General features: G+C 37.7%; 2 protein-coding genes across 4 annotated transcripts in view; one reads left to right on the plus strand and one right to left on the minus strand.

Moving 5' to 3' along the window:
- The first annotated feature begins 1,632 nt into the window (after positions 1-1,632).
- Positions 1,633-10,088, plus strand: mpnd (MPN domain containing). The gene is made up of 13 exons (XM_051652791.1): positions 1,633-1,832; positions 2,456-2,658; positions 2,811-3,032; positions 3,177-3,288; positions 6,829-6,904; positions 7,242-7,338; positions 7,454-7,526; positions 7,625-7,701; positions 7,834-8,002; positions 8,106-8,176; positions 8,934-9,023; positions 9,268-9,360; positions 9,583-10,088. Exons 1-13 carry the CDS (start codon positions 1,829-1,831, stop codon positions 9,667-9,669), a joined length of 1,374 nt encoding a protein of 457 aa, XP_051508751.1. The 5' UTR covers positions 1,633-1,828; the 3' UTR covers positions 9,670-10,088.
- A 378-nt stretch (positions 10,089-10,466) lies between these two features.
- The window catches only part of LOC127414619 (endophilin-A2-like), a 36,361-nt gene continuing 19,515 nt past the window's right edge, over positions 10,467-27,312 (minus strand). The window contains exons 2-10 of one of the 3 annotated variants that reach the window (XM_051652794.1): positions 19,991-20,059; positions 19,210-19,332; positions 18,972-19,044; positions 18,605-18,748; positions 18,330-18,463; positions 17,277-17,435; positions 16,320-16,423; positions 16,054-16,187; positions 10,467-12,786 (exon numbers count right to left, since the gene is read on the minus strand). In XM_051652794.1, the coding sequence (XP_051508754.1) occupies positions 12,593-12,786; positions 16,054-16,187; positions 16,320-16,423; positions 17,277-17,435; positions 18,330-18,463; positions 18,605-18,728 (849 nt within the window). In that variant the 5' untranslated portion in view covers positions 18,729-18,748; positions 18,972-19,044; positions 19,210-19,332; positions 19,991-20,059 and the 3' untranslated portion in view covers positions 10,467-12,592. The remainder of the gene's footprint in view (positions 12,787-16,053; positions 16,188-16,319; positions 16,424-17,276; positions 17,436-18,329; positions 18,464-18,604; positions 18,749-18,971; positions 19,045-19,209; positions 19,333-19,990; positions 20,060-27,312) is intronic. The other 2 variants (XM_051652793.1, XM_051652792.1) reach the window with 2 other exon arrangements.

Below are 27,312 nucleotides of genomic sequence, written 5' to 3' on the forward strand. Positions count from 1 at the left end.
TGGAGATTGATAGTAAAAAATGATTTAAATATTGATCTGTTTCTCACCAACACCTTTCATATTGCTCCTGAAGATATGGATTTAACCACTGGAGTCTTATGGATTACTTTTATGCTGCCTTTATGTGTTTTTTGGAGCTTGAACAGTCTGGTCACCATTTACTTAAAATGTAAGGACCAACAGAGCTGAGATATTCCTCTAAAAATATTTTTTTTGTGTTCTGCAGAAGAAAGAAAGTCATACACATCTGGGATCCATACACATCAACAAATCCAGCAAATAGTGCTAATAGCATTCAATAATCATACAAATGTCATTACAAACTGTATAACTGTACAACCTTCTCCAAACAATGGAGGTGGTTTATGAATGAAGATTTGTGAGATTAGTTGTTTTCCCCTTATTAATTACTTGATAAACATTTTACTGTAGTTTGCTTTTGAATTGTGCACTTTTAGATTACATAATTTTAGATTATACAACTGTATAGACAAATCATGACATTTGATATTTATGTACATGCAAACAGTTTTTCCTTATAGCTCAGACACATTTCCTCAAATGAGGTAAAACATTTTCCATAACTTTAGTGTAAACACAAAACCAATACTGTTTGTTCAGGAAATGTTTGACATTTGACAAAGTCAGTTTCAGTTTTGAAAGTGCTTTATTGGCATGGCAAACTTTTGTTCATTTGTATTGCCAAAGTGTTTACAGCTGAGCTGCATAAAAATAAAACAGTGCAAAGCAAAGACAATGTACATAATACAAGATAATAAAAAATAATAAAAAATACAAAATATACAATGTATACAAATAAGGTAAAAAGGATCATGTTAAATAATACAAGTTACACATAAAAGAAAATATTACTAAAGAGCCATAGTAATATATATATATATATATATATATAAGACAGACAGACAGATAGACAGACAGATAGACAGATAGATAGATAGATAGATGTTATTATTTTTTTTACTTTTTATTTTTTATGGAGACAGACTCGGGTCAGTTCACTCACTGTCCTATATCTGTGTTTTTGCTTTTCTGCCATCTTAAGGCTGTTTCATTTTGATCTAAGATAACTTTTTGGATTCAAGTTTGACGTTTGCACAGATGGGTTTGTGATATAACTTTGTGTTAATAATTTTCAGAAACGTGGTACAGTTTTCAGGAAATAATTATAATAATTATTATTATTATTATGCAATTTGGATAGGAAAATAATTTATGCCTCGGTTCAGAATAACAATCCATTCTTTGGCTCCATCTAGTTGTCAGAATTAGACCGTGCGCTCCATTCATTACCGTAATTCTTATATTGTTCACGCATATTCCCAAACCATCTGTCCACGAATGAGCCCCAGATGACTGCTCATTTGACCGTGGTCCAGGACAATGAGAAACTGGATCTAATACAAAGATAAAGACTGCAGATAATCCCAGCCATTTGGCTTGCAATATTTCCGCGTATACATGTCTTCCGTTGAAACAACAAAGAACAACACATCCACCCCCCCCCCCAACCCGAGCTGGCGAGAGTACCACCACAAACACCGCTAATTTATAAAGGGGTGTAAATGCCAAGGACGGGCAGGAGGGAGAAAGGGGAGGGGAATTGTCATTAAAGCAACACTACACAAGGAAACTGCACCGCAGACACACATACACACGCCTTCATTTTATGTTTTGAATAACAGCCTGGTGACGAGTGTCCTCTCAAAAGTGTTACACTGCAACATTGCTGAACTGAAGTGGCGGGAAAGAAAGACGACAGTCTTTGGAGCAGTTTTAGGTCAAACCGTTTCCCGACGATTATCACGAAATGGGTGAGAATAAAAAAAAAATTGCGATTTTTTTTTTTTTTTATAATAAGAGGATGAAATTAATAAATACTAGGCCGCTGGGTTGCGAACAGGAGCGAGAACAAAACACGAGAAAGACGAACTGTTTCGATACAAATATGAGAGCGGTTTTGTTTTAATGTGAGAAAAACGCTTATCAGATTCAGAGGGCTGAAGACAGTCGGTGATTCCTATCTGTGTGCTTTCGCCGTGTTAACCATTGTTTGTCCCACAATAAAAGCCATGTTTTCCCTCATGATCAGAGTTCAGTGTCCTGAGAAAATACTTTTTTCAAAGGACATTATCATTACACCATGCAGAAGTTTGTGAAATTACGTTTAAAATTGTTTTTACTTTATCTGAAGGCATAACTGTGCTGTCAGAATGGGACTCGAGTCTTCTTTGATAAAATATTAGCAGAATCAGTTGTTCATTTAACCAGTGTGATTTTTGTTACTCATTGGCTATTTTTTTTTCTTCTTATATCATAACGATCCTTCTTTGTGTCAAGGATACAGATGTATTCATCACATTAACATGCATCAAGCAATTAAAGCCCTTTTGATGTATTCTTGCTTGTACCATATGTATTATTTCTTTGTCTTCAGCTTCAGAGCCACCCTCATCTCCTCAGGTGATGGAGGAGGGTGCAGATGAAGAAGATGAGGAGTTGAGTGGGGCAGAAGATGCAGATTTGAGGGCCTCCTCTGGGAGGGGTTCCCTCCTGACCAGGAGAGGCATTACATTAAGAGTCCTCTTAAAGGATGGTCTTGTGGAGCCCGGAGACGGCGCTCTGTCCATTCACTATCTGGTACTGTCCAACAATCACCTCATCATTGTTATTATCATTTTTTTTCTGCTTAATAAATATGAATATTTTTTACTATTGTGGTACAGCTTTTGGATGAACTACAACTCTGTTGACTGAATGTATTTTGCTGCACTCTGTCTTTCTCTCTCCAGGGTAAAAAGTTTGTTGGAGACCTTTTAAATGATGGGAAGATCCGTTGGGTGGAGACAGGGCAGATCTTTAACTCTCCAAGCGCCTGGGCCACACACTGTAAACGCCTGGTCAACCCAGCCAAGAAATCTGGCTGTGGCTGGGCCTCAGTGCGGTACCGAGGCCAGAAACTGGTGCAGTACAAAACCACCTGGCTCCACAAGTACCAACCTAGTGCTGACATGGTAAGTAACAGAAGAACAAGTATTGAAAAGGGGATAATGATAATGAAAAGGGGATGATTTGAATAAATTAATATGGGATGGTTTAGAAAATGTTGGGCATGTTACAAGATGTAGCCACTGTATTATTTCATTTGTTTATTTCAGAGCCTGATAAGTGAGGGAGAGGATGATGAAATGGGAGAGGATGATGAAGAGGAGGGAAAAACAGCCATACCAGTGGAGGAAAAGAATAAAAAGTCCAAACCAGAGCTGCACGGTATGACATTGTCATCCACATAAACATGAGCAGAGCAACCTGACTCTGTCTTCCAAAGACTTGATCAGCTTGCATTCACAACCACCTTTATTACTGATATCAGACCAGAGCACCCGAGAGGGTAATATAGTATAAGTGTAACAGGACACATTTTAACCGGCAGAATTTTTCAATACAGCCTCTGCAGCTAAAAGCAAAATTTTGGGTATCATTTTCCAATTAATGGACTTTGTAATGGGTTTTTAAAGGGCTTCATTAATGACTATTTTTTGTTTTGTTTTGTCTTTTGGGATTTTCTCCCCTTTTCTCCCCAATTTGGAATGTCCAATTCATAATGCGCTCTAAGTCCTCGTGGTGGTGTAATGACTTGCCTCAATCTGGGTGGCGGAGGACGAATCTCAGTTGCCTCCGCGCATCTTATCACGTGGCTTGTTGAGCGCATTACCGCGGAGACCTAGGGCGTGTGGAGACTTCATGCTATTCTTTGCAGCATCCACGCACAACTCACCGTGCGCCCCACCGAGAGCGAGAACCACATTATAGCGACCCCGAGGAGGTTAACCCAATGTGACTCTACCCACCCTAGCAACTCGCAATTGGTTGCTTAGGAAGCCTGACTAGAGTCACTCAGCACACCCTGGATTCGAACTTGTGACTCCAGGTGTGGTAGTCAGCGTCTTTGCTTGCTGAGCTACCCAAGCCCCTCATTAATGACTATTGAGCCATTTTACAAATTCATTATAAATCATTAGTATGCAGTTACAACAGCATGAATAAAAAGGGTGACTTTCATGCAATACTTGCTGAATAGTGAGCATTTTAATTTATGTTATAAATGCTTAGTAAACACACTTATTTATACTTATATTAATTAAAAACATAAAAAGCCCTAATTCATGATTTATGTCACAATGCAGCAAAAATAGATTAATATAGTGAGATTAAAAGGAGGGATTGTGTAATTTTGCCACAGTCTGCTATGTTTTTATATTAATTACTGTTATGTCTTGACTCATTTGTGTTGTCACTTTCTTTGCCATGTTGATGTCAAAAGAATGATGCTACTCTGAGTGGTGTCCTAATTTACCTAGTCCTAGTTACCTAAAGTCATCTGCAAAATACATTTCAGGTCGCTGTGTATATCATATAATAAAGCCTGATAACCATTAAACCATAAAGAAATGTATGTATATACTCTATGTTTTTATTGTTGGCAACTCCTTAATAAATAATTCACATGTGTCCAATTTAGATTAAGGTACATTTTCATAGGTTATTAATGTTGAATAAGTGTTATTAAGTATTTATAACATGTTAGGTAAAATGGCTCATTATTTGGCAGGTATTTCATGAATGTGACCCTTTGTATTCATATTGTTATAACCAAATATATAAATGATTTATAATGCATTTGCAAATTATTATTAGCAGTGTTGGGTAAGATACTCAAAATAAGTAATCCACTACAAATTACTAATTACTTCTCTACAAATGTAATCATATTACTTTATAGATTGCTTAATTTAAAAAGTAATACAATTACTAAATATTTTATTTTAAGTTACTTTCTAAATCACTTTTCCTAGAAAAGTCTTTTGTGTTCCGCTCAAATTCAAAATGTCTATATTTCCTCATTCAGTGTCACACACCGGTCGTGTCTAGAAGGGATCCCACTCTCGTCAACTTCTTGTGCATGCGTGTTCTATTAAGATTCTTTCGCCTGTGGTTTTTTTGCTCGCATCCCAGCGTATTAATGATGGAAAGCATTAGAAACTTCAATAATATCAATAATATAACATTATTATTATTATTATCATAGAGTTACTGTTTGCATTAGGTGTAAATACCTGTCACATAGTGTCTCTGCAATGGCTTAGTGTGATAAGACGGTAAGAATGTGCTTTTTCTATGCGGATGACCTGGGTTCTAATCCTTCTTTTGACTCAGTTTTCCACCTGTTTTCTGTCTCCACTATTAATATTTTTTTTAATACTACTTATAATAATAAATAAAATGAATGTAAAAGGTTGATTTCTTCGCAGTGATAGGTTGGTGTAGGGTGTCTGTGGGACTAAATAACTGTGGGAATAAACACACTTCAGTGATGCCCTGTTAGTATTTAATTAGGGTTGCAAATATTATCTGTCTAACACTATTAGCACTTAGTGCAAAGATGTTACTATTTACACTTAGTGCAAATAGACTCTGCCTTATTATTACAGTATTATTAAGAAATCCTGTTGTCTTCTTGAAATCTCATATAGCATGCCATGTTTCTTGGATATAGTAATATTTTGACATAAGTTCATGTTAAGGCTCATATTACTTTAAATCTTAGATTCTGTTATTGTGACTTAATTGACAATAATAGTAATGAATTAATTAAAAAGTGTTTGTGTTGAAAAAAAACAAAAAAACTAGCTGCTGTTTAAAGACATTTATCTCTTTTAGAACTGGGAAATGTAAAACAAATCTTGTGGAGATTTTGTTTGTGTTCCACAGCTTGTGCTCCTTTCCAGTCGAATCGCAAAGAAAAATGCAAACAAATGTGTCCCCACTCAAGATATACGTCCACTGAAGTGCTGATGCAGTCTTTGTTTATTAAACTATAAAGTTGCATCTGAGTGGATTAGACCCAGGACTTCTTATACAAGCGGTGAATATGTTACCATTTGACCACCCAGTCAGACTCTCAATAACTGAGCTGATTGATGTACTTCTCCACTGACCAACAATATCTCATGACTGAAAGTTGCAGACGTAGAGCTAGTTATCTAATTCATTATGTGAAACGTTTATTTTAGAGCTTGGATTGATCAACAAAATTGACTGTTCATCAAAACAGACAATTTAAAATAATCTTTTACGAGCACTCCTCGTACGACTGTACGACTGTACGACTTTAAATTAAAGGCGTGTAAGAATCTCATGAGATTTATGAGGGATCCCTTCTAGACACGACCTCGCACACCCTTCAGTGATCACAGAAACGCTAACAAATGCTTTACATTTTAAATTCTTATTAGATTTCAGTAATAATCTAAGAATTACTGTATAATTATAAGTAACCAATTACTTTGTAATCAGATACACCCAACACTGATTATTTTATTATTAACAATTTTTGATTCATATATATATATATATATATACACACAGTATATAAAACAGAATATATATATATACCCCCATTATTTACCCCTTCCCCCAACCCCACCCTGTCCCTCAACAAAGAAAGAGAAAAGAAAGAATTCCACAAAGAACAGAACCCAGAATTACTACCATAATTTTGTTTCTCTCCACATGGTCCCCAACACTTGTTAGACATTAATGAACCCTTTTGTAAACCTTTAACAAAGGGAAAGTAAATAAAAAGGTTGCCAGATTTTGTTGTGGGAAAGCATGAGTTCTTGTTGTTTTAATTGCTGTGGGTAATTTTTGTTGTTGCTAAACCACTAACAACCTACCAGTTTGAGCAGTTATAGATTTTCCTTTTTGTGTGTTTATGATTCAAACTCAGCAAAGCACAATTTTTTTCAGACATTATGGTGCAGAGAAGAGACAAAGAGAGAATTCCAGTCAGGTATTGCACTCTTGGCACCAGAGATGCTGCCAGGTAATTACCATGTTCTAAAACATATTTGAAGAACTATATCATGTGATATATTTTCAGGTAATATATTTTTACAGTCTGACAGGTTGACACAGCAGCTTTATGATGACATTTACCACATCTTAGTTGACCTGCCTGAGGCCCTTAAACATCCAGTTTTGTTAGTTCCCACAGTTCTCAGGAAAAATTTAATTCTGTGTCAGTTTACAGGCACAAAAAAGGCTGGTGAAATCAATGGTAATATCAGTGCTCTTTTTGCGAGGTTGAGAAGAGAAAGCCCTGTAGTGCATTATGTAAATGTGCTAATGCTGGAGTATTCTTGACTTTCTTGTCTTCTCAGGGATCCTCATACTCTCGTAGAGTTGTCTGCTTTCTCTGCCATCAACCGCTTCCAGCCTTTTAACGTAGCTGTTTCCAGCAATGTTCTCCTGCTAATGGTGTGGAATGGATTTTAGAATAAATTTTGATCATCTGAAAATGACTTTTTGGGTGTGTAAATGTCATGTATCTGACTGAAGCCAATATAAATCTTTTACCTACCTCTAATTTTAGGATTTCCACTGTCACCTGACCACAAGTGAGGTGGTGGGGTATTTAGGGGGCCGATGGGACACTAACACTCAGTGTAAGTGTGATCTTGTTTGCAACTGCAAAACTAACAGCTAATTTGAGGTAAGAAACTCTCGAAATATATTTTTATGTTCATATTTGTGTTTAATGCAGTGCTGACAGTCTTGCGGGCATTCCCTTGCCGTATAAGGTTGGCTGATAAAGATGCTGCTCCATCTGTTGAAGAAGAGGTTAGTCCGTGAGTACAGAAATGTGGGGTTCTGTCTGCCATCTCTGTGCATTTAAACTTTTTTACCATCAGATTTCATGCATATCCATGATTCTTTCAAATTCACTGTACTATATTTCAAACTACGTTGTAGATATGTCAAAATCTCTTCATGAGGGGGCTTTCATTGGTGGGATGGTATCACAGTCATCCACGAGGCCCCGCCCTACCATCCCTACAGGACATTGATTCGCAGATGGATCACCAACTCCGCCTACAAGGGAGCAGTAATGGCTTCCAGCCCTGTCTGGGAATTATCTGTGGTGTGTAATGGATTTAACAGATGATCACTGCACAACGCAACCCTTGTACTGTTGAATTATCTGTATCAGTCTTTCCTTTGTCTCACCAACTTTTTCCACATAGGACCCTATTACCATGGCAACCAAGGTGTGGCCTCCACCATCACACCATTCTGGGTCGTTCCTCCTGCAGAGGTATGAGCAGTAACTGATCTTAAACCTCGGCTTAAAAGTGGTCATCTTGGTAATAGAGTGCAACATAGGGAAATTGATTAACTATAACTTATAAACCGATACAAACAGATCTACCATGAGCTCTGAGGTTGTTAATCAATGGTATACTGAATGTTTCTGCTGAAGCTATCAGTCCACGTTATTTCAACTTCATTTGTAAAAAATCTTACTTAGTAGCGGAATTCCTGGTGAAGAACAACCCATCCCATGACTTTGAGATGGAAAAAAAACATCAATCAGAGAAATGCAGCAAAAGAGCCCAGCAGTGACCGCCCATTTCCATGATGCAACATAGTTGGGCTCTCTGCTCTCAAACTATATCTACTGTATATTTATAAATACCTAAATATTTTGCAATATACTTTAAATATATTGATTTAAATAAATGTTTTTTTAAATTTTTCAGTTTTTAGTTTGATTGAATTGTTTCATGGGATTGTAGTTTTTATTACCTCAATATTGTACCTTTGTCTTTTTGACCGATTTTCAAAAACATTTTTGCTTCGAATCAAAGATTTTAAAGTTGTGATTTACCCCAAAGCTGCTGGGTTTGGTTCATGGCTTACAACTCTTTTATGAAAAATGTTATGGAATCTCTATCGAAATAATGAATTGTAAAAATACTTCCAGAACCAAGGTTGAAAACGGGGGCGAGCATTGTTGTGCTACATTACATGCCTGACAGGTAGTTTACTCCTGTTTTCTCCTTTCGGCTTAGCAAAGGCCCAATGACTACGGTATCCCAGTAGCTGTAGAGGTCACATATGTGCAAGACAACTTCCTCACTACAGACGTACTTAACGAAATGGTATGATTAACATTTATTTATTTTTTAACAAGGAAAACAGGGATTTAAATTCCCACTACAGTTCTTTGTGCCTCAGGAATATTTAGTATAGTCTTTTTAGCCCTATATGACACCTCAAACTAGATTAGATTAGGTAGTGTCCTATATAAAATGTTATGTATTATTAATTAGCATTATGAAATCTTGAGCAAAGCTATGACTAAAATGTGTCTGAGAAATCATTCTGTTTTTATTCTGTGTGTAGATGCTAATAGTGGAGTTTTATAGGTCTGCTCCAGACCTGGTACAGTTCAGTCAGATGTGGAGTCCTAATACCTCAATACTCGACAAAATCAAGGTCTGCTTTGATTTCTCTTCTTCCCATAAATACAATCAAAATAAGTTCAATGTTAAAACTTAAATAAAGACCTCGTAAATTACTGTATAATTTAGTCAGTGCCAATAACAAAATGTTATTATATTGATAGATTAGATCTGACAGCAAAGCATGATTGTAGCTCTGACCGATAACATTTTAGAAACATGCATTATTTACAGCTTTGTGTTGTTTCATTCTCAGGCTTCTCTGAGTGGCCACGCACCCAAAGACCAGGCGTATGTGCAGATCCTGGAGCATGTGTACAACCAACTGCGCAACACACAGTGACTGGAGCGATGTGTGTGTTTGTGTCGAGCTGTTAGAACTGTTCCGTTTGTCAGTCAGTGCTGACTTAGGACCTTTCACCCTGTGCATTACTGTCCATGCACTGTTATACTGTATATGAAATGCCTTCATGGAAGATATACCATATATGGTTCTGTCCAAACTGTTGCCTTTAGGACTGTTAGATCTGTATAACTGGCTTTTAGTTTATGCGGTTCTGCCATACCTGTGCTGTGATCTTGTCTTCCTCTGTGGTAGAAAAGTCTGGTGGCTAGTTAGGAAAAAGAAGACAGGTAAATGAGTCTCTCTCTCTTTGCTGGTATTTATCTGTTTATGTGGTTAGATTTGTGCCATGTTGACTACGCGATATGGGAACAATGCCTTTTACCTGCTGAATACCTTAAAATATACACTGGAACTCATGTCATCTGATTCTGATTTTAATTGCTTTTCCACCATCGTCCGAACAGTTCTGATAAAGGTTAGAAACAGTTCAGGTAGCAATTTCACTTGAGCATGGTTCGGTACAATTGGGAGCCGAAATTTCTCAGCATGATAACCATACTCAGACCAGAGAACCTGGCTGGTGGAATGGTGATTCACGATTGATCACTTGCCGTCAGTCCATTCAAATCCTGATTGCACAGCACCACAAATATATACATGCCAAGGAGTCCGGACTGGTACAGAATGGCATGATGCAACAACGGTAAAATTTTGGCTTGATGGTGAAAAATAGTCTCTTGACATTTTTTATTTTTACCTTAAAATTAAAAAACAAAAAGGTCATACTCTTCAAGTTAAACAGATGGGGTACTTTCTTGAATTTATTTTCTTAAAGACAACTGGACACAACATTGATACAAATATTTAAGGTTTGGGATATTTAAGAATAACAATATAATGCAGGTAAATCTTCCAAGACATACAAGAGGAGACTTTAAAACTACAACATACATCAGCTTGCTATGCTAGTAAGCCAACATGCAAAAATGATTAATTAAAAAACTTGAATGGTTTTGTATACATATAAAAAATAATCTAATACTAGTAGAACCAGAATTATTTATTTTCATAAGATTATTCTGGTACTCTTGTTGGATTAGCCAGAAATAACCCATTTGTTTACATTTGTAGTGTTGCAAAGGCACATCTGTACACATGCTTGTACATCTGGTCACAGCTCATGCCAAATACTGAAACCAACAAGCCATTTGTACAAAAAAGAAAGAAACAAATAAGACAGATAAAAACTCCACATTAGCTTGGAAATAAGAATTACGGTTTTGTTTGTTCTAGATCCATTCTTGCCATCAAAAAGGCACTAAAACTTTAATCATCATCTGTTTTTCACTTTGAGATAGTGAGCTTAGCCTGTCTGCTCCAGCACATCTATAGTGACCTGTGACAGTGGAAAAGACACATGTAAACAGACACAGGGAGGCAAAGGACATAGCACACAGAATCCACCTGAGAGGTTCTGAGCAGACAGAACTTGGAGTGGGGTGAAGGGACAGATGTTGGTGTGTTCAGAACCAACCAGAAATTATGCTTTGGACTGCGTTTTTGTGACGTGTGCAATGACACAGTATTTAAAAAAAAATAAATCATACCACCCCAAGGGAGAACAAGGGATGTAGCACCATCCCTTCACTTCTGAAGCCTGGAAGAAATGTTTATATATGTCAAAATAGTATATGTAAATTTTTCTTCCTTCAAACAAGTGGCTTATGAGCCAAAATCCATCCTAAACACTCCCAAATAATCACACCTGAAATAATGGGACACTGCCAGCAGCATCAGATGGACAGACTACTAGTAAACTGACAAAGGAGGAGAAAGAGAAAGGAAGACAGAGGCAACTGGAGGAACACATTTCAAGACACTCATTACATTCCATAACTATTTGGCTGTGTTTCAGAAAATAGATGAAGAAAAATGACAGACAGGGCCTGGATGGCATCTGTCCCCCAAGTGAGTTAGAAGTTGAACTGTAATGATAAGAGGGAGGCAAAGTGTTTCAAACTTAATAGTGTTAAATGGTTGTAGCGCAGTATAAACACAACATCTTTTTCAGATATTCCAGAAAGCCTTCTCAACCTGAAACACATCCCTTTCATAAGTGTTTTAGTTCACCTTTACAATATGTCCAAGGTGCAATTTATATCTTGTAAAAAATACATATGAAAATATTAGATGAGGAAAGCTATAGAAATGTTAAAATGATGGAGTATATAAAAGGACTCATTCCTCTCTACAGGTCTGTGGCTCAGGACTGCTGCACATTGGGACATTAGACACACAGCACCACGTTTTTTTCAGAAATAAGGCCATTTCTCCTGAATCTGAGGCAGGTCCATGTTGCAGCCTGACCAGCAGGAGGCAGTAAGGGGAACATTCGAGTCAAAATGCAACCATTAACAATCCAACAATTGAGGACATGCATTGAGCACCTACACTCACCACTTTTTAAATATCAACATTTTAGCACAGGGGTATCTATATCTGTATTCATTTCTTTTTAGGTAATGTAGCATAAAACAGTATGAGACATAATTAATATATTTTGGACAAATGAAATGAGTTAGTGTGTATGCAACTATAGCTTAAGGACAAGTTTGTAGTGTCCTTCTCAGTCAGTCAGTCAATCAGTCAGTCAATAATTGTTTTCAGTTCTGGAATGTGAAAAGTTGTCTTTTCCCAAAGATCCCTCCTTAAAAAATAAATCAATATGTAAAAGTGCCCGAGTACAGGTACATTTGGATCAACGGCAACAATGTGGATACAGGTGAAGATGAGGACCGAGATGACTTCAGCTGTCTCCTTTCTCCCTACCTCACTTCGCTCCATCTTTCTCCCTTTACTTTTTTATTGCTTCTTCACTCTCTCCCTCCCCCTCTTTTCCTCCTTCATCCACGGACACATTTTAGTGTGGCAGAGGAACGATCACCTCCACGTAGTTGAGAGGGAAGAATCCTGATTGGCCACGCAGCATGCCTTCGTACCAATTTTCATCGATTTGATTGGTCAGAGTGATGATGTCACCCTCGTGGAAGCCCAACTCACCCTCGTTCTCTGGCTCAAAGTCATAAAGTGCTTTACAGCATGGCTGCTCTGCTGCTGTGAGGTAAGATGAAGAGAGGGGGAGAGATTTAATGAGGATGGAATAATAACGTGGGATTTGGGGAATGAGAGGTGTTAGTACAAGGACAGGTGGAGGCAGTGGTTGATGTATTAGAAATGACCAAAGTAAAAAAACATTTATTTTGCATAACGACATAATTAACAGTTAAGTATTACATCCTCACAAGTCAGATACTATAACTATATTACATTTTTTTATAATAATTTCATAATTCCCAGCTGTAATAAAGAAAGGTAGTGCTTTTTACAGTTTCCTGTGATTTAAACTTGACAGAGGTAAGTCTGTCAACCCACAGTCATGCCCTCAAGTGCAGCTGCTTTCTACAAAACACACTGCCATATGTGTTAGTGTGTAATACAGTTTTAATCCCACTTCAACCATCTGTTAAAATGAGGTGCACTGTGTTAGTGAGGAGTCAGGTGCCAAAGCTTGGGTTTATGGTCATGTGACAGAAGACCCTGTGTTTCAGTCTGTAGCAAGGATTCACTCTGTTAGTTGGAGCAGCACTCTGCCTGACGCCAACATGCACACATTCATGTGCACACAAACACAGAGATCCTCGTACAATATTCCTCTCTCTTTGGCCACGTCCACTCTAATCTGTTTAAGTTTGAAAACTCTGCTTTTAGTTTCCTAATACCATCGTTTTCCAAAGTATGTGGTCATGGAGAACGTTTTCCAAAGTCTTCGTTTACGGTGGAGAAAAATGGCATTCCAGTGTGGATGAGAGGCATAAACATAGCGTAATCAATCTGTTTGGAAACAAATGACCTTACATACACTCACCGACCACTTTATTAGGTACACCTGTACACCTACTTATTCATGCGCTTATCTAATCAGCGAATCGTGTGGCATGTATAAAAGCATGCAGATACAGGTCAGGAGCTTCTGCTAATGTTCATATCAACCATCAGAATGGGGGAAAAAAAGTGATCTCAGTGATTTCGACCATGGCATGATTGTTGGTGCCAGACAGGCTGGTTTGAGTATTTCTGTAACTGCTGATCTCCTGGGATTTTCACACACAACAGTCTCTAGCTGAGGCTGCAGTGGGCCTACCATCTGTGTACCTCAGCAGAAATTGAGATTCATCAGACCAGGTTATGTTTTTCCACTCTTTAACTGTCCAGTTTTGGTGAACATGTGCCCACTACAGCCTCAGCTTTCTGTTCTTGGCTGACTGAAGTCGATCCCGATGTGGTCTTCTGCTGTTGTAGCCCATTCGCCTCCAGGTTTGACATGTTGTGCATTCTGAGATGCTATTCTGCTCACTACAATTGTACAGAGAGGTTATCTGAGTTACCGTAGCCTTTCTCCCAGCTCAAACCAGTCTGGCCATTCTCCGTTGACCTCTCTCATCAATAAGTCGTTTCTGTCTGCAGAACTGCCACTCACTGGATATGTTTTGTTTTTGCCACCATTCTGAGTAAACTCTAGACACTGTTGTGCGTGAAAATACCAGCAGATCAGCAGTTGAAGAAATAATCAAAACAGCCCGTCTGGCACCAACAATCATACCATGGTCCAAATTACTGAGATCAAATTTTTTGCCCATTCTGATGGATGATGTGAACATTAACTGAAGCTCCTGACCCATATCTGCATGATTTTATTCATTGCATTGCTGCCACATGATTGGCTGATTAGATAATCACATGAATAAGTAGGTGTACAGGTGTACCTAATAAAGTGGTCTGTAAAGTGATATATACACATATATCCCCACCCAACCAGCTATTCAGTTTGCTGTATTTCGGTGCAATAAACGAACATCTAATGGAGAGCCTGAACTTTGCATGATTCAGACAAATATTTCCCTTTATAAATTGACATTTTCATCGCTATGGAAACTCCTTAAACATACATGCCCCAAATCAACAGCATGACCTCATGGATGTGTATGTGTGTTTACGTATGTAGAAAAACCAATCAATTGCGTTGCTGTTGCAGAAACATTTGATGATCTTGAGCTGTTCACACAAACACATGTTTGTGTCCATCTGTGCTGTTTTTCTGTGTAAACATGCACTAGTTGGACGTTTTTGACCGTTGCCCACATACTTCTGTTTTTTCAGTGTCACATGGGAGCGCTGCACTTTTTAGATGTGTCAATTTAAAAATAACTTAAACTTCTAAAAATACTCATTGTGCATCTAGCTTTTGTTGTGCAAGAACGCATTTGGTCTGAAGGGTCCCTTAATTATGCAAAAAAAAACTAAATGTTAGATCAGATTAACATTTCAAAAACTTTTTAAAGAAAAGCACATGATTACTCTGCATCATGCTTTTGATCAAATACAGTTAAAACCAATTGCTGCGGAATTATATTTCCTTTATTTTTATGCACCTTCCCAACAAATCACATCCTACTTCCTAATTTTTCCTCCCACCCCCAACGCACTTTAACACATACACAAGCACGTTCCCATGCATACACATACGGATGTACACAAACATTCTCTGACTCACGCAATCTGGGTTTTCGTGATGACATTCTGCCAGACTGGTGGTATGGGTCTGATGACGTATTGGGAAGAGAATACACAACAGGGTCACTGGCTGACGAAATGAGCAGCTGACAGCTGCCCAAATGGCCTGCCTATCGCGACACACACACACACACTCACGTCACACACAAATGGACAGGCCGTCTCATCACAGCCTGCCACCGAACCGCAACCAGACAATGTGCCTTTCTCTCACTAGTCTCTTGTCAAAGTGGTTTCCTCAGTGTAATGGAGATGTTGACCACCTATTCTGATCCAGGAACAGCTTGATTCCTCACTTTAATATATGTCTGACAATGGAATGAGGAACTTGAAGGGACAGTTCACCCCAAAATGAAAATTGTCATAATTTCTTCACCTTTCTGTTGTTCCAAACCTACATTTACATTTACACTTATGCATTTGGCAGACGCTTTTATCCACAGAGACTTACAAGGCACTTATTACCGGGACAATCCCCCCGGAGCAACCTGGAGTTAAGTGCCTTGCTCAAGGACACAATGGTGGTGGCTCTGGGGATCGAACCGGCAACCTTTTGCTTACCAGTTCTGTGCTTTAACAACGTTACGCCACCACCACTATGCCGCTTTTTGCCTAAAAACAACTTTTGTGTTCCACAGAAGAAAGTAAATTAAACTGGTTTGGAACAACATGATGCTGAGTAAATAATGACAGAATTTTTTAATTATTTTTTGGGTGAACTAACCCTTCTGTTTTGTGGTCTGGTCTTACCTGCATTTCGCATGGGTGGAGCAGATGTCGGGGTGAAGCCTCCGTTTGACTGTTCATTAGGGTCTCCAAAGTCAATAACAGGTTTGGGCTTGGGAACATACTCTTTACGAGGACGTGACTGAGCATCTTTCATCCTGGTTGGTTAAACGAGAGTCAATTATAAGTCACTTATTTATTTTTTTAACAGAGGTCAGCCCATCATGACTACAGAATCTGTATGAACAAACACATGCTTTGTAAGGACACATGTGCTCACACATACACACCTGTCTCTGAGTTTGTCGGACAGTTCATCTAGGATCTGAACAGCCTGTCTGTGGTACTGCAGCTGAGACTCAACCAGTGATGACAGCTGGCTCACTTGCTCAATCTGCACAGAGAAGAACGAACACACACACACACACACACACAAAATATAGACTTTGATATGCAACTTGCTCAATGAAACTTTTTGTTTCACATATAGCTACACAAACACACGAGAGCTCTCACACACACATAGCCATTTCTCCTTTTGCATGACTACACACAATAACACTGGTCAACCTTCATAAACAAACAGTCTAGTTAATGAGTAATTCTTAAAGCCTGACTTGAATTCACTACACTTGAGTCTCATTAGACTGTTGAATTTAGACTGTCAGCTCTGCTACGATTCACACTAAACTTTTACTATGCTTTAAATCTGTGCCAAACTGTATCTTTAGTGTATTACTTTGCATTTAGTACATTCATGATGTAAAAAATATTATTTAAAATGCTTTTTATTTTAATACACTCCATCTGCCACTGCTGCTGTCCCCATGTAGTCATTCTCATTTTGGACCAAGAGATGGCACTGTGATATCTCTAGAAAACAGTACATGACAGCAACAGCCAGTGACTGTGAGGGTTTTTATGGTTTTGGCAGCAATACAGCTTCACTGGATTAACTCTCTTGACCCAAGGATGGGCTGGAGTCAAAAAAAGGACAGGATATTTTCATTTTGAATTCCGCAACTTCTAAAGTGAAAGTCATTGCCAAAATCTCTTAAGAGTTACTGTTAATTTTGGTAATGTCCAAATATATTCCCTTCTAATGGTACAAACTCAATAATACAAGGTATTACAGACACACACCAAATTATTTAGTGCTACTAATAGGATTAGCACAACACTCGGGACACACAAAGCTAAAAAATACACAGACTTAAGTGTCAAGCTGTCAGATGGTAAATCCTTACATCGGTTTCTAGAAGATTGTACATGCTGATCTCAGCCACCTCCTTAGATTCATGAAACTTCTCGAGTGCCTGCCTGAGCTCTTCATCTGGAATCTTCCCTTGACGTTTCTTCTTGTAGTCATAATCCAACCTGCGTCCTTCAAGCTTTTTCAGATGATGCTGAGAAAGAGGGAAACTCTCCAACTCAACACATGTGGTGTGGAATAGAGTGCATTCAAGCATAGCAATAAAGGCAATACATGTAAAATACAAAATCTATTCCTCAAGAAGTGAAATTGTTAATCTTTTCAGAGGATATTACTGTTCACTGCAGTTCTTGTAAATGGTATAGCACAGTGGTTCTTAACTGGTTTTGCTCCAGGACCCAGATTTTACGTCGGACATCAAGTGGTGTTCAAAGATAATACCAAACCCCTAATCCATATTAAGTCTGACTCATATTTTCTATTACCTTGTATAGATTTGTTCTTGGTCTTTGAGGATAAAGCATGTCATGCAAAACTACTCAATGGTGGCATCTGCTTAATTTGGCTAATCAACATGAGTTACCATGCGTCTACCAAGTGACAGGTGAATTTGTGACAAAATACTGTTGAGTTTAATTAGACGCACAGCATTTGGTGTCAACAACAAAACATATGAAAAGCGAGGTAGCACTTTGTTTTACAGTACTGTTCTACATTTACGTTCTTTATAATTACAAATATAGTAATTACTAGGTACTAACCCTAAAACTAACCCTAACCTTAACCCATATTAAGTACATGTAGTTACCTAATATTACTCAGTACTTTCTTGGGTAAGTACACTGTAAGTATACTGAAAGTGCACGTACTGTAAAATAAAATGCAACCGAAAGCGTTTTCTTTGGATAAGCCTATTTATTTTGATATCCAAAATGCGCAAATTTGTGGTTGGTTGCATTTTATTATTTGCATTTAGCATTGTTTTTTGTCCTCCTTTCCACAGCCCAATCAAGCCCACCTCTTTAAATTATTCAAGCACAAAAGGATCTCTGCTTATGTGTGAAACAGACAGAGAAAGAAAGCAAACCTGTATCTCTCTCAGGTCCTTGTCACACAGGCCTTGTAAAGGGTCGATAAAGTTTTGTTTGACATCAATGTCCAAAGAATCCTTCACCTCTGCTAGCCTCTTCATACTTTCACCAACATCAACTAGAGCACCACCTACTCACACAAAATTCATTCTCAGGGTTGCATAAATTCTGTGTTTGTGTCTGTGTACTTGTTTTCTACATCTGGAAAACAAGTGAATCTCTAACAAAAACTCATGAAGTTTTAAATGCTGGACTCTTTTGGTAAACCCACCAAAGTTGGTTTCCTCTCCAAGTTCTCTACCAAACTTTGCCATGCATTCCCCCAGCAGCCCCTCTGCCTGTGGATAACCTGGACTCTTCACCTGGCCTCTGATCTTAGACATAGTGTTCAACATAGAGAGCTTTGCACGAGATGCTGTTTGAGACAGGCAGAGACAGCAAAAGAGAAAGACAAATAGAAAGACAGAAAGGAAAAGAGAGAGGCATAAAGACAAAGACAGGCATTTTACAGTAATGACCAATATTGCCAATCTGTTTTGCCAAGAAAAAAAGCTTCATGAGCACTACAATATGTAGAAAGCTTAAACTGTAAGATAACTAAATAAAGCTCCACGGGCAGTGGTATTTTGAGGTCTTACCTGGATTGGGTTGCAGGTACTCTGATGTTTTAGAGATGACTTCTACCACAGCTTTATTTGTCACATCTACTTTCTACAGAAACACAGAGGGAAGGTCACTGCACAGACAACACCCACCCACATATACACACGGCACTACATACCGGACACAATAACCAACACAGATCCTTCAAGATGGCTTAAATGGCTTTTTAATAACACAGTTTTTAACAAGGATAAATGTAAATAAAGGCCAAACCGTAAAATGAAACTAATCCGTTTGGTTGCTCTACAATTGCATTCATGTAACTGTGATGAAAAGGAGGATTATTTCATTTCAGTATTCCAAATCTCATCTGTCATCGACCTGAGTGGCTTAAACCTTTCAAATGAAACACAAAATACAAGGATCCCCAGAGTCAGATTAAGCCAAGTCTAGAACTAAATCACATTATCACTGGATTGTCTATTGAAAATCAATGGTAGCATAAAATAACATTTAAAGTGTGCTATCAAAACACTGCTGTAATCTTTATTTGATTAGGCACTCTATTTAGCTGGATACAACAATATGTGATAACGGAGGAATTAAATTAATTTATATGTGTCAAATTTGTGAAGCCAGTGTTTAGTGTTACAACAAAGTGTTACAAGTGTTACAACTCATATCATTGAGCAATGTTTTCAGGAGCTTCATGACATCACTCAGGATTACAGGATAGGATTATTACATTCAGATTTCAGTTTAAGACATTGCAGTGAATTAAAAAAACAAACAAAGAAATTAGCTAATTATAGAATCAGACAATCCTGGATTTCGTTCTACGTCCTTTAATACAGCCCTATACATCACCCTTGACTTTGAAAACTGTAAAAGGAGTAAACTTAAAGAGCCATTTCTGAAAAACACAGGTGGTGTAGAAAATCTCACTGATGGATGTGTGGGACAGAGGTCAAGTCTTTGAATCACTTAATGTGTTTAAACCAAAGTCTTTAGAAAAAGTGTTGACTGCAGTTGGGGAAAATTACGTTCTACTCACTTTCTCCAGGTCTTTGAACTCCTCATCGAGTTTAGTTCCCTCAGCACCGCCAACCTTCTCACTCACCATCTGACAAAAACAGAGAGAATGAAGTCATTTTTAAGGATGCTTTCACACTTGGTTAGATTGCTTAGACCGAATCAGACTTAGTTTCCTCCCCACTGCCCCCATATTATTTGGGTCCGAACCGTGGTCCAATTAAGTCATCAACGTCAGTACAAGTGGCAGCTGTTTACCACTGTAATTAGGTAACAACTCAAGATGACATCAGCTTCACTGTGTTAGTGAAGTATTAAAGTTTGTCTCTTTGGATATACCACCAAAACTTGCAATCAGGAGACTGCAAAGACACAAAATATACATCATCAATATTGGTTCACTTCTGCTATTTTGTACGATTGCATTCATATTAGAAGAAAACCATACCCCAGACCACCATTTCAAACGGACTCGGGTGTGGTTCGCGGGTGTGCAGATGAGTTCGGAAAACAGCGCTCACATCATCCGAACAAATTGAACTTTGACGTCATTCGAACCTGGGTGTGCACCAAAAGTGCTAGTGAGAAAGCACCCTAACAGACTTTGGTGTCTTTTACTAGTATGATGACAAAAACAAAATGACAGTAAATTATGCAAGACAGAAATGAGATGAAGACAAATGTATCAATGTAACGGAAACAAAAAGCTTGTACATCTTGTACTGATTGAAACAATTTGTGCTTGCCAGTTCAAAAAAAGTGAATAAAACCAAGTCCAGGATTAAGAATTTCCAGTTAATAAAAAATAATTAATAATAATGATGTTTACTCTCTGGGTCTAGGATGAATAGACTCTATAAGGCTAGCCAATTTCAGTTTTTATGTAAAGCCATGCGCACAGCACAAGACTGAAGCTTCCCGAAATCTGTATCACAAAGCCCTCCGTCACCGCCACTCTTCTAGTGTGCACACTTGTAAGACATGTTGCTAGAGCTACTAACTATCTACCAGCCAAATATGGGACATTCCAGCTCCAAACATTTAATACCCTATACCCCCATTTATCATGCACTGCAATGTTATATTTTTGACAAACGGCTGCTTTTTTAAAGGGATAGTTCATCCAAAGATGAAAATTCTCTCATCATTTACTCACCCTCATGCCATCCCAGATTTGTATGACTTTCTTTCTTCTGCTGAATACAAACAAAGATTTTTAGAAGAATATCTCAGATCTGTACATCATTACAATGCAAGTTAATGGTGGCCAGAACTTTGTAGATTCAAAAAGCATATAAAGGCAGCATAAAAATAGTTCATATGACTCCAGTGGTTAAATCTATATCTTCAGAAGTGATATGAGAGGCGTGGGTGAGAAAAAGATATTTAAGTCCTTTTTTTTACTATAAATTCTCCTCCCTGCCCAGTAGGTGGCGATATGCACGAAGAATGAAAATTGCCAAAAACAAAATAAGAATGTGGAAGTGAAAGTGGAGATTTGTAGTATAAAAAAAAAATAAATAAAATAAAACAAAAGGACTTAAATACTGATCTGTTTCTTATCCTCACCTATCATATCTCTTCTGAAGATATGTATTTAACCACTGGAGTTGTATGGATTACTTTTATGTTGCCTTTATGTACTTTTTGGAGCTTCAATGTTTTGGTCACCATTCACATGCATTGTATTGACCAAAAGACTTTATTCTAAAAATCTTTGTGTTCTTCAGAAGAAAGGGGGGGGGAGGTAAATGATAAGAGAAGCTTCATTTTTGGGTGAACTATCCCTTTATTTCTCCTGCATTAGATGTAAAACATGACAGAAGACTTGTACTGATTGTCACTGATGTTCCTTGATCTTTCCCCCACTACTGTCAAGTGTAGTGTCCATTATATGTAGCAAAAGCATTTTTTTAGGGCTCTCACACAACTAACATGAACAGTGTCTTTTTCAGGTCCATTTCTCTCTATTTGTTTTCTAATCTAATCTGTAATACTTAACATTAACATTTATGAACCTGATTCAAATGCAAAAAAAAAAAAAAAAAAAAAATGTTTAGGTGTGAGATGCTAAAATACCAGACAAACTGCATCCTGGATGGATTTAATACAGAACACAATTCTGTTACGTAAATATGGGATGATTCTGTATTATATGGGACCGTTGGCAACCCTACACTTTACATCCAAGAATGGAACGCAGAACTGAAGAATTTTTGGATTATGACTACAGGATACGCACCAACACAACAGAAAATAGCACTATTATTGTAGTGTGCATCCAGTCTGATTAAAAATATATAGCTTAATTTAAACACCTGACTTTAAAACAGGATCTGATTCAATCAACTGAATTGGCGAAATGGCACTGATAAAATTAGTCATCACTTTGCCTCTAAATGTCAGGCAGAAAAAAAATACAATAATGTTATGTAAAAGAAGAGGTTTATAGTGTCAGAAGCTAATTTTTCAAGTCACTGCATTTCCCATTCTAAACCCCACAAAACAACCCAGTCAGGGTGATAGCCATGTCAATTTATACTTTCCCTCCACTTCTGTATTCCTTTTGCTTTCTCTTCAAACTGTGGAAAACAACTTTCATAAGCCACTCCTTTTATCACTGTACACATGTAAATTCAATTATAGCCCTCCATCAGGCTATCAACACTTACTTCTTCCTTTCGTAGGTATTATTTAAAATATCCTGCATTATTTGGCCTTTTAACTAGCCTATATCAAGAGGACACCCCTGTATTTAAATGACTGAAACCAAAAGCTCTGCTTGAACCTGCTTCTGCCACAACACAGTTGTTGACAGGACTTGGTAACACATGCTCGTTCCACTCAGTCTTTATGTCATGGCATGCAACAGAGCAACAAAGAGCGTGATTGCGCAACTGTCTAACAAGGCCAAATGCTATGTTTCAGTCCTCACTAACATATGTTGGTAATTTCATTGTTTTTTGACCCTCATTAAAGGAAGCATTTATTTTAACAATGAACGAGCTAAATGTTTGTCAGTTCACGTCATATAAACATTCATCTCAAACATGTCATTTTATGGTGGTAACTGGAAAATGTTGAAAAGTTAATCTTGTTTTTCTATTTCTATGGCTGCTTCACCCAAAAACAAATACTATTATTTCATCCTTTACTCATGCTATGTTATTCCAAACCCTTTTGAATTTCATTCTTTACATGGAACACAAGAGGACACATTTTGAAGAATGTTGACACTGTTCTTTGTCATCAAATGAAAGTAAATAGGGACTGAGGGTTACATCATCTTTTGTGTTTCACAGAAAAAAGTAATACTGGTTTGGATCAACATGTGAGTGAGTAACTGATGACAGAATTTTCATATTTGGGTGGACTATCCCTTTAAAAATGAATAATCTTCCTCTTACTCTCTTACAAGTACTTTCTAACCTCCTCTTCTCAGACTGTAAACATGCAGGATTTTATATATATATATATTGGAACTTTACAAAGACTTTTCTCTAACTTTGTTTAAAATCCAATTGGGGAGGTTCTCAAAAAATCTGCAATAGAGCTTACAAACACAGGTTTTGCAGCTGGAAAAGTCAGAAACACCACCATGCACAAGAGCAATCCAGAAACACTTGATACAATGACATCAAGACATGCACTAGGTCAGGGGTCCCCCCCGCCCCCCCAGAGGGCGTTCAAAGGATGCCAGAGGGTGCTGAGAGTCTAGTGACGCACCTGTAGTATCTGGTTTAGCAGCGTCAAATAGATAGGCAAAGTCACAACCTCCGCTAATGCACCTGTATGGCTCTGTAGATAGATAAGGCTCAATGGACAGAGCAGTGCGAGTGCAAAGCAGGTGCGTTTTACACACAGACCAGTCTCGAGCTCTTAAACGCGCACCTCTGATCATTGCAGCGCTGCGAGAACCAGTGAGAATCATGGCACGAGACGTGGAAACCATTTGAATTCAGCACAGAATTCTACATGACCACGCTTTAATTTACTATAGTAACACTAACTGTACTTCAGGCAGAAATAGATTCATAATACATACTATCATTTCACTACTTCAGCTCTATTAAATTTGACATATGCTACATTAGGGGAGTGAGAGGATATAAAACATTTTTGTTACATCTCTGAAATGTTTTTATTTTGTATTTGTTTTTACATGTGTTTAGAGTAGGCCTGCTGTTTGAAATCATGTTACATCTAACCATGGTAGTGAAGAAGATCCATGCTTCCATGTGATTACTATGGCCTTGTTACAAATACCACTGCTAAAACTATAAAAATAAATAAATAAATTCATTTAAATTTTCTTAAGGGCAAATGCAAAATACACTTTTTTATTTAATTTATTTTTTAGATGAAATAGAAATGCATAAATCCTAAAAGAAATAGGCTAAAATATTTTTGTATGAGTTTAAGAATATATAACTGATTTTGTTTGCCTTCAAAAATTCCAAGAGATAACTCATCAAAAGAACCTGATGAAAGGAGTTCCAACTCAGTCACACTGTTAGAATAATTAGTCACATAAATTAGGTGTTAACTTTTTACTTTTTATAGATGTTATAGATATACTATTGGGGTAAGGGAATGAAGAAGGGGGGCGTTCATCAAAAAAAGGTAGAGAACCACTCCTCTAGGTGGTCAACCCCTACTGATTTCTAACAGTGTTACTTTAAAGGTGCACTTAGTGGGTTTTTAGATGGCTTTACTCATCCCAACAGTACCGGTGGTTTTGGACTTTATACTGACACCTATCATCCTGGATGCAAAGTTTGTTTACTAACGACTGCCGCTTCACACCAAAGATCTTCTGTTTTGCTCCTTTTAGTCTGTGTTTTCTCTGTCTCATACAGGGATGTTAATGATTAATCAATAATCGATTAATTGCCGTTAATAATTTGATTGATTAAGCTTATCGGTCGTCGATTAATTAATTTCAGGAAAAATGTGTTCAGTAATCATGCCAGTAGACGTTGATAAGTCTGTCTATACAGTCATTCGCCGCTAGAGAGCACCTGCACGCTGTATGTCATATCTGGTCCGAGTCACAGAAGAACCAGAATCACTTGCTGAATTCCAATCAAAAGTGATCATCCCCATGCCCTACTCACTCCGAAGGACAGAGCTCTTGGTGTGGGAACTCTGAAGGGAGCATGGCATTACTGTATGAATGTACCCTTTGCTAACAGTCTTCTGGAAAGGCTCTTCTTGAAAAAAAGTTCTTACTTTCGTTTGGAACGACCCTTCAAGTGGCGTCCCTTCCCGCTGTGCCCTTCAAAGGTACTAAAATGCCGTTTGGGGTGCCTGGGTAGCTCAGCAAGTACGCAACCACGAGGAGGTTACCCCATGTGACTCTACCCTCCCTAGCAACTGGGCCAATTTGGTTGCTTAGGAGACCTGGCTGGAGTCACTCAGCACACCCTGGATTCGAACTCACGACTCTCTGAGCCAATAAGTATGTGTTCAATCTGTGTTGAACAAAACGTGCCCTGTGTGTTCCGATGACGTGATTGTCTTAGTATAAGGACAATCCATAAATGTGTATATGTTGGGTGCACAGCTATTTAAGAAAAAATGATGCAGTGTAATATCAGGGTTTACATATATGATACATTCCTGATATTCAATAGGCTATTTTGAACAATCATCTAAAGCACGGTCATCACAACTGCATTATGTCTCGCATATTAGTCCAGCAACTTTTAATGACCATCTGAACTTGACTGTCATGTAAAATTAATTTTAGCATCATAATGCAATTTACATTTTCTGAAGAAGCTCAGCAAATGCGATCCGAGGTAAAGAGGGTTAGATTTAAAATATTTAAATATTTTAAAATGTTCAAAAGCTCGTTTTCTGAAAGTGAACTCAGCATTGGACAAATAGTTCTGATAGTTTATTGTCCTGAAAAAAGTGTAGAACATTCTGAGAATGTCATTCAGCCAACTTTTTTCATCTACAGAACAGGGTAAGGCTAATTTAAGTTTGTGTAAAGAAAAGGCAATTTTATAGGCCTAGCAATATAATTTCTTCATTTGGTAATAATTTTTATTTTATTTTTAATTTAATGGTTTATTCGTTTGGTAATTTATTTTATTTAATACAGGGAATTTTGCCGGCATTTCTTTCAAAAGTAAGCTAAACAATAATTTTATAGAATTGGGCTATATGTTAGTGTTCCAAAAAAGCAGACTGAAGTTTTTCTCCAAGGAATGTGTATTTACTTTGTGCACAGAAATATGTTTTTTGTATTGTGGGCTAATTCCATGACTGCCGTCTATTATTTTGAATGGTGTGGAAAAGCAACTTTAATAAATAAACGGATGCCTACCGAGATTAATCGCAAAGAGTGGCCATTCATTTGTTCTCCGTGCGCTTGTCGATGACAGGTGCATGAGAGATATTTGTGTTGGCACAACTGGAAGTGTCATGAAGCGGATGTGTTTGCAGCATCAGATCTGTGCAGGTATGCCATCAAGATCAATCCCTAACAGTGCGAGTAATGCTTCATGTACAATAAATTGGCTTTCAAGGATGTATACCTTGTCATCATGATTAACACAGGCTAACGATTGGGGTAAATTCTGTCATGTGACACTACATTTTTGCGTTAATGCCTATTTTCTCGACAAAAAGTGTTTCCAAACCAGTTTTGCGCGGGGCTTGTGAATCGAAGTGATGCCTGATGCGTGAATTAATCAGTCTTTTGAGTCGGTTCTTCTCAATGAATTTGTCTAACGTGCGGGCTGAATAGTTTGAAGCTTTTGTCATGCAGTAAAACAGTAACGGGATTCTTTAGAAGACAGAGAACAAAAACAACGCTGAATGAAGTGAATATTTACTTACAATTCATCGAAACAAAACCTGCAGCTGCATTCATTCATTTGACAGTGATGAAGATCATGTGCGAGTGCAGCCTATGAACAATTGTCTACTGCAGGTAAAAATACTTTCTAAATAGAAGTGTATCAAAACACTTACATTACACGAAAGTGCTTAAAAGTACCAAAACCAAACCAATACCATGTTTTTTGGACATTGGAGTAGCCTTCCATATAAATACCATGATGTAGGCCTACTGTATATAATAAATATACCAAGGTTTTACCATATTGTACCATCACTGTGCATGATGCTGCCACAGCAGGCTTTTGAGAAAGGTAACTTTGATAAACTTCATCTTGTGCTGCGTAATGTGAAAAGGTGACAACATGTTTTTAGTCCATTCAATAATGCTACACAATATATATATAGGCTACAAAAAAAAAAAAGAAAATTCAAATGATGCTCATAAAATCACCAGAAATGAATGCTTTGGTGCTGTTTTTGCTAAATGAA

The sequence above is a fragment of the Myxocyprinus asiaticus genome, chromosome 24 (assembly GCF_019703515.2).
Source record: "Myxocyprinus asiaticus isolate MX2 ecotype Aquarium Trade chromosome 24, UBuf_Myxa_2, whole genome shotgun sequence".
In the NCBI taxonomy this organism is placed as follows: domain Eukaryota; kingdom Metazoa; phylum Chordata; class Actinopteri; order Cypriniformes; family Catostomidae; genus Myxocyprinus; species Myxocyprinus asiaticus.

Excerpts from the sequence above, each read along its gene's own strand:
- mpnd (XM_051652791.1), top strand. Across the intron at positions 2,659-2,810 it reads CTCTGTCCATTCACTATCTG|GGTAAAAAGTTTGTTGGAGA; the intron begins GTACTGTCCAAC and ends TTCTCTCTCCAG. Across the intron at positions 3,033-3,176 it reads ACCAACCTAGTGCTGACATG|AGCCTGATAAGTGAGGGAGA; the intron begins GTAAGTAACAGA and ends TGTTTATTTCAG.